Genomic DNA, 11183 nt, shown 5'->3' with positions numbered 1-11183 from the left:
ATGATATGACAATAATAATAATGATGATAATCACAATAATAATAATAATAAATGAACTATGCTTTGGTTTGTTATTTAAAAAAATGTTGGTAAATCCGTCAAGAATTCAGTAAATCGAAAGTACTCAGTTAATTTTAGACATGTAGTTTATTGTATGCGATTATTTTTTTGCCTATGAGGAGCCGTGATTTGTTGTGAAGGCGGTTCAAATGTTGGTCAAGTATCGCGAGATTTAGATGATTACTGTCGAGAACGGGATTGGGCCTGCCTGGTTGTGATTACATTCATGTTTAGCGAGAACACACAGAAGATGGAGATACTGTTAGTTCACCACTAAATGTGTCATTTTGATGGTCGTCTGCTCATGTTTCACCATGTCTGCTGGCGAAATTGAAGCAAGGAGGGTGAGAGTTGTTTTCTTTTGATTTTAAACATCTCTCGGGCTCCGTTCGCTCCTCCCGCATACTAAATGTATTTTGTTTGGCCAAAACATTGCCAAACATTTCGTGCGTTGTATTTTGCTTCAAAAAAAAGAAAAAAAAGCAATATAATTGATACGTAAAGTTAGTGCAAGTAAAAAAAAACGACCGATATGTAATCAGAATTTTTTTTGGTGCGGATCATCGCGCCTGTGCTAATTGCAAGCTGGAACTGTAAACAATGTCTATACAAATATCATGTGTGTATTATGCTCATTAGCATGTGTCTTTTTCTATTTTGGGATACACGCAAATGACGTTAAACAGCGCCACATTTTATTAAGCGAAAGAACCAAAAGTCCTCGCTGCAACCGATTTAGGAAAATGTGGACATAGTAATCCCTTCGAAAAGATGTTTAGATGCCTGGCTGATGCAGTGAACAATAATTGGTTAAAATAATAAATAATAAGAAGTTGCAGTATTGTTTGTCTCGATAACAACAGCTTGTCATATATGTGCACGTGAGCTAAAAGTAGAAATTGTATTCTTGAAAAGTACCTTAAAAATTGTTCATTCATTCATTTTCTGAACCACTTTATCCTCATTAGGCTCGCGGGGGGTGCTGGAGCCTATCCCAGCTGACTTCTGCCCAGAGGCAGGGGACACCCTGAATCGGTGGGCACCCGATCGCAGGGCACAAGGAGACAAACAACCATTCACGCACACACTCATACCTAGGGGCAATGCAGTGTCCAAACAGCCTACCTTGCATGTTTTTGCAATGTGGGAGGAAACTGGAGAAAACCCACACAAGCAACATGCAAACTCCACACAGGTGTACCGACCTGGAGTAGGAACCCAGAACCCCAGAGCTGTGAGGCCGACGGGCTGCCTCCTTAAAAACATTGAATGATTTAAATTGAGAACAAGGGAAGTGGATTTTAAAGTTTTCATTGACAACGAGTGTAATGGTTTGAAAGATGATCACAGAGTAATATAAAGTGTATTTTTACCTGCTTTCAGCTCACCCTGTGTATTTTCAATAACAAATCATTTCTCTCTTCTATTTGCCCCAAGGTGGGGGGAGTCAAACCCATGACACCATGAGTCCTCCATCTCCAGGCGTGGACTTGCGGTGTTGTTACAGGAAATTCGACTGTATTCAGGAGCAGGAATCAGGAAAACAACTTGAGGGTCCCCACCCAATTAACTTTTGCCCCCGGGAGATGTTATGGGAGGCCGAGCACAATGAACAGATACAGCAATCTCAAACAGCTCGGAGATGGCACTTACGGATCGGTCATCCTCGGGCGCAATCTGGAGTCCGGAGAACTTGTTGCCATTAAGAAGTGAGTCTGTATTACTCTGTCGTCTAACTGTGGAGTGCATACCTGGCAACTCGTACGGATTGCCTGTATTTCTAAAGGGTTCCAAAAAAAAAGTCTAGAAAATCCTAAAGATAAAAGTTTAAAAAAAATAAAAATAAACATAGTATATATCGTAGCGTCTAGCATTAACACCTATATTTAGGGTTTCCAATGGGTTGTTTGCGCTCGTGGTGCGTTTACAGACAGCATGTAGAACACAACACTCCACAAATCAACATTGCAACCCGATTTGTTACAACACATACAAAACAAGTTTACAAGTTTCGACAAACCGCTACTTCTGTGTACAGCAGAAATGCATATGATCAGTAAAATACATTTTGTTCGCCGTAGTTATGCGTGTTGCAGAGTGGATTTCAGGATCTAAAAAGCTAATATCAAGGTCCTCTAAAGACAAATGAAAACGAATATTGTTTTAGATTGACCTAAACTAAACACTGTTGTTAACAACGCTGAAATATTTGAATTAATAATAATCATAAAAAAACAGGAGTACATGTAACAAGGCTTTCAAAATGGCGGGTTTTAAAATTATGAACTGTAAAACAAACAAAGGTTAATGTCAATTATATATCATTTCAAATGTGAAAGGGTTTGTTTTAAGTCTTCCGATAATTTGAGATGTTTCATAAGGAAAACCTTGGGCTGAGATTGACAGCTATGAAAGTGTACTTGAAAGACTGGAATCAAGTATCCAAGTAAGCTGAAATATGTACTTTTTTTTTTTAGGATGAAAAGAAAGTTCTACTCGTGGGAAGAATGCATGAACCTTCGGGAAGTTAAGGTCTGTAATATATCCTGTACATACGATACTATGATACATAAATCTGGTAAAACATTCAACAATTCAAGCTGCTATAGAGATGTCCAATCTATTTGGACTGGGAGAGCTGTCAACCCTCCCAGTTAAAATGGAATGGACATCTAGGGCTGTAACCATAGTATATTTCTGTTTGTAGTCTTTTTATTTTATTTTTAAAACCGTTTAATTAATGTTTAATTTTGTTTATTCATTAAAAATATGAAAAATGAACGTACACAAAGCACATTGATTGTGTATTAGTACAAATGTGTTTACCATTTAAATATAATGTATTATAATTTTACAGGAACCTTTTTTTCAGGAAACCTCACTTTCAGCAGAACAAACTTTTTTTTAAGGAGTAAGGCAAATACAGCATGGCTAGCGCAATAAACGGCAAGGAGATTTTAAGTAGTAAAATGGCACTGTGTTAGGTGCAACTTCTTTTGAAAGAAGTGAAAGCGTACATATTGGTTTTGACGGACAGTTGGTAACGTGAAACACTCAGCTTGTTGTCCTTTGTTTTCACACTCAGACCCAATTTCACACTCACCACAGCAGCTCTTAAGATTGAAAGGTGATTCATGAGTACAATTATGTCAGCTACTTCCCCCACCTCGAACTCAAATGTCCCGTTTTAGAGTTTGACTTTTTAAATCAGTATAAAATACAGCATGTTAAGGGCTAAAAATCCCAAATCCCAGTTTGGCCTCTGTGCTAAAATGTAGCATGATGAATCCCGAAGCATCCCTGTTTATCCTGCTGACTGCCTGACACTTTTACCTTGTTTTTTTTCTTCTTTTTTTTCCCTACATTTTATTGGACATCCCACAACCCTTGTGAGGATTACCAGTGCAAAAAAATGACTGAATTTAATTGGACATATTTGTCATTTTGTCCCAAATGACTTATCTTTTCATTTCAGTCTTTAAAGAAGCTCAACCATGCCAATGTGATCAAGCTGAAGGAGGTCATCAGAGAGAATGATCACTTGTATTTTGTTTTTGAGTACATGAAGGAAAATCTGTATCAGCTAATGAAAGATAGGTACTCTACGCGTACTTGATTTGGAACACCCCCTTTCTAGAGATTGACTCTTTAATTTCCCTTCCCTTTTGCCAGGACTCGTTTGTTTCCAGAATCTGCTGTTAGAAATATCATGTTTCAAATCCTCCAGGGTCTTGCATTCATTCATAAACATGGTATGTATCACCACTGGACTGTCAAAGTATTCAATCAATGCGGACATACAGTATTTTCCGAACTATAAGTCGCAATTTTTTTTTCATATCTTGGCTGAGTCTGCAATATATATATATATATTTATTTATTTATTTTCTCTCCGACCCCCAACAGCCTGACACGTAGTTTTTTTATAGGCTATATTAATCTGAAAAAATGCCATCTTAACAGATGCTTATTTAGCCTATTGTTCCCTATCTCACTATTATTTTAACTTATAATTTTGATCTAGGTTGCTGATAAAATAAAAAATTGCCCTCCAAAAAATGCGTCTTATATATTGTTATTTTCCTCTTCTTTATGTATTCTTTGGCTGGTGCAAATGATAGTCTGAAAAATACAGTAATGTAAGTATATAATCGGTTATTTCTTTTAGGGTTTTTCCACAGAGACATGAAGCCCGAGAATCTTCTGTGCATGGGTCCGGAATTGGTGAAGATAGCCGACTTTGGCCTCGCCCGTGAGATAAGATCGCGACCACCGTACACCGACTACGTCTCAACCAGATGGTAAGTTGCACCAAAATTGTACAACTTCATAGAAACTCCCTCATGAACATGCTGAAATTGTATATTTCAAACAAAGAGACATTGGTAGGGATAGCCCATTGCCGATTTTTGGACTTTTGATCTGATTTTTTACTCAAGATATGTTTTGTCGATGCCGCTACGATATCTATGTTTTTATACCAGTGAAAACTAGAAAAAATAATGTCACCGTGAATGGAAAATCCAAATTTTTGTGTTACAGTGAGGCCAATAAACACTTTGTTTACAGCTGTTACACGATGCTCTGTTTAGATCATTAGTTACTGAAGAGAAGTAGTCCCACTCAGTGGACATGTTTGCCTAGTGCTTTAATTTACAGTACCCGAAAAGCCCCATTGTACCAAATACACTCATAGTGACTGCAAAATCGTATTTGATCTTGTATCCAGAACCGATACTGTCTGATACTCCAAAATTAAGCATATCAGGCACCGATTCCGACGCGACTACACGTTATACTCTGAAAAGGAGACATGATAGTATTTATTTGTGTACAGGTATCGCGCTCCAGAGGTCCTCCTCAGATCCATATCCTACAGTTCCCCCATTGACCAGTGGGCGGTGGGCTGCATTATGGCCGAACTTTATACACTCAGGCCTTTATTTCCCGGCTCGAGCGAGGTGGACACCATATTCAAGATTTGCCAAGTTTTGGGTACACCAAAGAAGGTAACCTTGTGCAAGTAGGATCTTAGTTCAGATAGAGTAACCTTTTCATGCACAAATTGAGATTTTGTTTACATAACTCATCAGCTGGCATTGACAACGCTCGACGTCCAATCCATTTTGACCGGGATGCGGCAAATGAATGTCTGGTTAAAATGTTTTGGACGTTTTGCGCTGTCAATGGCACTCAAGCATGAGCATTCACAATCAGTCTATAATACCTTTAAATGAACTGGGCATCTATTACCATTAATGGAATGGAAAGAGTTTATAATACTATGAAAGAAAAACACTTTAGAGTTTTACTTGGGATGTAGGCAGATTAACATAAAATAAGCTAATAAAGTTGATATTTCACTGTTTTTTAATAACGAATAATAATCACTTGTCCATTTTTGAAAAACTGTCTATAGTGCCCAGATTCCGTAGTAACAGAGATTTTTGTCGTTTGTCATCTAGAATGATTGGTCGGAGGGATTCCAGCTGGCAAGTGCCATGTATTTCCGTTGGCCCCAGTGCGTTCCCAGTAACCTAAAGACACTGATTCCTAACGCTAGTCCTGAAGCCATTCACCTGATGACTGACCTGCTCCAATGGGACCACAAGAAAAGACCAACTTCTGCACAGGTCAGCTCTAATGGCAATAACTGTTAAGTTGACAAACATTTGGGAATGATGACTTACAATGTGGTATCGTAAGTCATTTATTAACAAAAGTTCAAATGCAAAATACATCTTTAAAAAGGCACCTTGAGCTAGCAGATGGCGAGCTAGATATCAAGGTTGTTTTATTTTTCCTACAATATGAACATTTTGTAGACATGTCTGTTCTTTGTTTTGAATTGTATCAAAAAAAAATCTCCACAAAATACGACTTAGACTCCAGTGCGACTTATACGTTTTCCCCCTCCTTTCAGTTAGCATTTTTTTTTGCTAGTGCGACTTAGAATCCGAAAAATACGGAACATAATTTATGTTGCCGGTTACATATTTCAAACTCTTCCCGCTCAGTAAAAATCAAAACCATCCCCAAGATGTTGATGTAATGCTTAAAGTGAAAGCATATACCTCTGCAACGTCACTTCTTCAATCTAACCTTTTTTTTTTTACATGTCTTACAAAATGCATTAAAAATGGGCAAATCTCACACAATATATGACAATTGCTTTAATTGTCCAACAGCATGTGAAAACATGTCAAATGAGCTCGAGCCATACATCGACAGCAATAAATGATAGCACACATTGAAGCAATATTAATTACCAAACGACCACACTGAGGAATCATTTTCAATGCCAAGGGAACAATGTTTCAAATGCAATTTAATAATTCATGTGCTCAAATGAAGTCCAAACTGTATTGACAAGTAGTGTATGAGGACTTTAATGTCCACTGCCTAGTTTTGCCTAACGTTAAGTTCGCCATGGACGCTCATGATACTGCGTGCAGGCTCTCAGGTACTCGTACTTCCACGTGGGCCAGGCTTTGGGCACGCCTCAGCAGATCCTGGAGCAGGGCAGACCCCGGCCTCATCCGGTGCCCCCGCAACTGCCGATATTGCAGCCCCAGCAGACTTCACAGCAGCAAGCCTTACATCCGAGGCCCGCGCCCCCCTCTTGGCCGCCAGCGCCGCCGCACAACAAACACTGCGTCACCCCCAGGCCTATCCAGCAGCTGCCGGCCTCCCCTGTTCCTGCCCCTCCGGCGGCGTACCCGCGGCACGTGGAGCTGATTCGGGAGCAGCAAACTAAGCACCATCTCAAGCAGGAAGCCAGAGAAAATACATCACAGACACGTCTACCTTTCATTCCAGACAAGAGCAAGGTGATTTTTCTTCTTAATATTCATATTTTATTGCACTTTATCAGCCATGTCTTGATCAGATATTTTTGCACGTCACCTTATTTTCAGAATCTGCCGATACTGAGCAAATGTGTTGCGGGGAAAAAAAAGTACATCCAAATTTCTTTGAATAAAGCTACTTCAACATAATAATTCATATAATAGATGGTGATTTTAAAGAAACAACCCAAAAAAAACAATCATCAAATTGCTATTTTACAAATTAGCTGTGTAGCACCAAAAAAGGTTGCATACAAATTGTTTAAACAATGTATTCTACATAAATTAACTTATACAGCAAATAAAGTGATTAATTGAGCTATTTTAGTTGTAATTTCTTGAATTTTTTTGCGTCGCTTGACTTTCTCTCTTTTCTGCGATGTTTTTGCCAATAGTGGAAATAATTATAATGAAATATAAAACTACTGTATAAATATAATTTTTTGCATTCTACTTTTGGATGATTTTGTTACTTTTCATCTTAATTCGGTAACTGCTATAGAAAGTGAATATATTTTACCGCCATTGAGAGATGTCCAATCCATTTTGACTGGGAGGGCTAGCAGTGATCGTGCGATAGCTAATGAGGGAATACTTCAAAATGTCAACGAATACATTTTAATAAAACAATCTTTGTACCCTATTCCGATTCTCTGATAGGATGACGTGATCGGCTAAACTTTCTGATTGCGTTCACAGACGAGGCAGGATGGCGACAACGCCACCCCGCTGAACTACCAGATCAAAGCCAAGGGAGGGCGCCGCCGCTGGGGTCACCCGAGAGGGGACGAGTGGGACGACTACGAAGAGGCCGGACTGACTGCGGCGATCGTGGCGGGAAAAAACAACTTCTTCAAAGAGAAGACGAGGCTGCCCGAAGAGCCGCTTAGAAGGCGAGATGAATCATTGATTGTTCTTTATGCTCAGGATTGGGGTTAAACATTGTGTTCCCGTCCTAAAAAGCTTTAGCTTCATGATTACACGTTGTCATGTGTCCCCTTTGCCTCAGATATAGTGACGTTGTGGACTTTAGTCGGCCCAGCTGCAAAGAAGAAGCACCTTTAAACCTGAACAAGGCATCGGGATACCAGGAAGCATCGAGGTCTGCGTCTGCCAAACAACACTACCTGAGGCAGTCGCGATATTTACCAGGTAATAATTGATCACTGGCCAGCTTGAAATAGCATTTAGCCTTGCCTGCCATAAACTGGAAGGACAGGTTGCCAATGTTCACGTTTGAATTCCACTCATCCCAGTCAAAATGAATTGGATGCCTATGAATGAATTAATGTAGATACTTATACTAGCAATCTGTGGGGCGAGTGGTTAGCGCGTCGGCCTCACAGCTCTGGGGTCCTGGGTTCAAATCCAGGTCGGTCCACCGGTGTCGAGTTTGCTTGTTCTCGCCGGGCCTGCGTGAGTTTCCTCTGGGTACTCTGGTTTCCTCCCACATTCCAAAGACATGCATGGTAGGCTGATTTCACACTGAAAATTGCCCCTAGGTATTTATGTGAGTGTGCATGGCTGTGACCGGCTGGCTACCGATTCAGGGTGTCCCCCGCCTCTGGTCATCTTCGATAGGCTCCAGCACCCCCTGTGACCCTAATGAGGATAAAGCGGTTCAAAAAAAGGGCTTTTTTTTCTATTTTAACATATATAATTTTTACTTGTATAATGTAGTTTTAAATGTTAAATGTTTTAACTCTTTAGAAAAATGAGAAATGTGAAAATAATTTTAAAAAAATCATTTAGGGAAAATTTTTACTGTTAATTCTTACTGCATACTGCACTTGCTGCCACATTTCCCACTCAAAATGAATTGGACATCTCTCGCTGTCAATGGCAGCCGACAAGTTAAGATAGATACTAGCAATCTGTTTACCAGAAACTAAAAGTATATGCTTACAGATTTAAAAAAAAATATATTGACAGGTTTTAAAAAATTCTAATAAAATACAACTAAAAATTATAAATATATAAAAATATTTGTACTTTTTTGTTTGCATTTAAAAATGTAAAAATATATATTTTTTTAAATTAAACAGGGAAATTATTGACTGTTAATGCTTTAGCAATGCCTGCTGCCCTAACGGTCAAAATGAAGTGGACATCTAGTGCTATCAATGACAGCCAGCCAGTTAATATTTTATTCTAGCGGAACATTTTGGTGGCAACCTGTTTTCCAAAATAAATTTAAAAAAAAAGAGAGAGAGAATTGGAGAGAGAGAAAAAAACAACGGATTCACTTGTTCATTTTCTTTTTAACAATTCAAAACCTAAAAGAGGGAGAGTATTCTTTTTCGTCATTAAAATCTTTTTAATTTTTTCATTAATTTTCCTTAATGGCAGCCAATGAGCAATGAGTTCATCTTTCTTTCTCCGTGTCCTTCAAGGTATTAGCACAAAGAAAAATGTGGAACTAAACATGAATAAAGACTTGTCCGGGAGCCATCTGTGGGGAAACAGCAGTATTCCGTTTGGTGGTACGCTACCAAGCAGAGGTCTTCACGGTACTTTTCCATCAAGAGTCACATTTTCTGACACAATTTGTAGCATTCTTTATTCATTTCTGGTTTGTTTTTGTCATCTAAAAAGGCACAAATACAAACCTTGGAGGATACATGCCAACCCTCTACACAAAAAATGTCGAGTTTTCTGGTCACAGAGTTCAGAAGGGTCCACGTTTGGAGTCAACAGCATCAAGTTAGGATGTCTTTTCTTTCATTTACACATTTCTATCTTTTAACAACGCATTCATGGATGGTCTGCTTGCTTTTTTTCTCCTTGTTATTAAGATTATGCAACATGGCGATCAGGTCGGAGCCAGAAGAGCGCCTCCACCAATGCGGCCAATAAAAGCCCCCCTTGTTCGTTACCACGTGCACCAGTACAGACCATTCACGGGCGAATAGACTGGTCTGCCAAATATGGACACCGCTAGTGGCCTGAAAAACTCTCTTTAATGTACCTTCCAAAGAGTAGGTAGGTCCCGACTAGTAATTGAAGGCATTCTGTTGGTTTCACTACATGAACCGTGGCTGTTTTGCGTATGTTTGTGTGCCAAAAAGAATACACCTCTGGAATATAATGATACTTATTTAGTCTCTGGCTGTGGTTACACGTTTTGTATAGTTCACGACTGGACCTGTTTCCGAACGTGCGTATGATTTGTTTACAACCATTTATGTTGTTGCTGTATATGAATATAAATATGTTGCTGTTTTTTTACTCTGTAATGCTAATGTTTACATTTGCATGTTTTTTTTTAAAATTAAAATCATGATCCTAGTAGTTCATATGTAAACGTTTTGCACTTAATAGACAGTTGTCATCCAAAATATTTAACATTCAAAATGGACTGTTTTTATAACTTAAAGGGAATAAAAAACAGCTCATATAAAAGACTATGAAAAATGGTTGATGATGTTTATATACCAACAAAAGCATGCGATAACAGACAGTCTTTTTCTTTATATGCTCTCAATTCACGTGACATAAATAGATTCATAGGAATCTTTATGTAATACGCAAAATATCATTTATGTTGTGTACCATGTATCCTCACAAGGGTCGTGGGGGGTGCTGGAGCCAATCCCCAGTCATTTACAGAGCACAGTGAGATCATCAACCAATCGCACTCACACCAATGTAGAGTGTTCAACTATGTGCGTTTTGGGAGTGTGGGAGGAATCCGGAGTACCCGGAGAAAACCCACGTGGGAACAGCACTGTGAGGCTTGACATGCTCACCTCTCGTCCACCAGTGTAACGAATAGTATTATTCTATTATAATAGTAAACACCTCGAAATATGGGCTTAATTCGTTCCGGGACTGAGCTCGTATGTCGATTTTCTCGTAACTCAAACGAACGTCTAGCATTGAAATGAACTAAAAACAAATTAATTCGTTCCAACCCTCTTAAAAAACACCAAAAAACAGGATAATGGATTGGAAAAAATGTTTTATTTGTTCTAATTCGCCATCTATTAACGAAGTAACACATAATTAGTGGTTTAATATTACTAAAATATGTTTAATAGTACTAAAATTCTATGGATTTCGAAGGGGGAGAGAGACAAACAATTTTAAACCAACTTGGATTACGATGCAGACACGCTCAAAAAGAAGTTTAATCCAACCTAACACTAAACTTAATTCTAATTTAGTTTGGCATTTTGATACCTTTAGTCTCCCGGGTTGGCTCTTTTTGCCCCGCCTCTACACTGACTTTCAGTCAATATTGAGGGTTATTTGAGTTTGTCTTCCCTTCAAAAT

General features: G+C 38.7%; 1 protein-coding gene across 2 annotated transcripts; it reads left to right on the top strand.

Annotated features, from left to right (window-relative positions):
- Nucleotides 1-246: 246 nt before the first annotated feature.
- Nucleotides 247-10312, top strand: LOC144084245 (serine/threonine-protein kinase MAK-like). Of its 2 annotated transcripts, XM_077612439.1 has the most exons (14): nucleotides 247-404; nucleotides 1498-1769; nucleotides 2538-2592; nucleotides 3536-3657; nucleotides 3733-3812; nucleotides 4229-4361; nucleotides 4898-5069; nucleotides 5526-5693; nucleotides 6516-6890; nucleotides 7608-7801; nucleotides 7918-8060; nucleotides 9302-9418; nucleotides 9504-9611; nucleotides 9704-10312. In XM_077612439.1, exons 2-14 carry the CDS (start codon nucleotides 1669-1671, stop codon nucleotides 9847-9849), a joined length of 1914 nt encoding a protein of 637 aa, XP_077468565.1. In that variant the 5' UTR covers nucleotides 247-404; nucleotides 1498-1668; the 3' UTR covers nucleotides 9850-10312. The 2 variants fall into 2 exon arrangements, with proteins under 2 accessions (XP_077468565.1, XP_077468566.1); XM_077612440.1 differs by lacking the exons at nucleotides 247-404; nucleotides 1498-1769 and adding an exon at nucleotides 3146-3187 and having other exon boundaries at nucleotides 2545-2592.
- The last annotated feature ends 871 nt before the right edge of the window (nucleotides 10313-11183 follow it).

Source organism: Stigmatopora argus, chromosome 11, assembly GCF_051989625.1.
Source record: "Stigmatopora argus isolate UIUO_Sarg chromosome 11, RoL_Sarg_1.0, whole genome shotgun sequence".
Taxonomy (NCBI): Eukaryota; Metazoa; Chordata; class Actinopteri; order Syngnathiformes; family Syngnathidae; genus Stigmatopora; species Stigmatopora argus.
The sequence above is the reverse complement of the archived record's forward strand: the minus strand, read 5'-3'. Positions and strand labels throughout refer to the sequence as shown.

Excerpts from the sequence above, each read along its gene's own strand:
- LOC144084245 (XM_077612439.1), top strand. The coding sequence starts at position 1,669 with ATGAACAGATACAGCAATCTCAAACAGCTCGGAGATGGCACTTACGGA. Across the intron at positions 4,362-4,897 it reads GACTACGTCTCAACCAGATG|GTATCGCGCTCCAGAGGTCC; the intron begins GTAAGTTGCACC and ends ATTTGTGTACAG. Across the intron at positions 9,419-9,503 it reads ACCAAGCAGAGGTCTTCACG|GCACAAATACAAACCTTGGA; the intron begins GTACTTTTCCAT and ends TCATCTAAAAAG.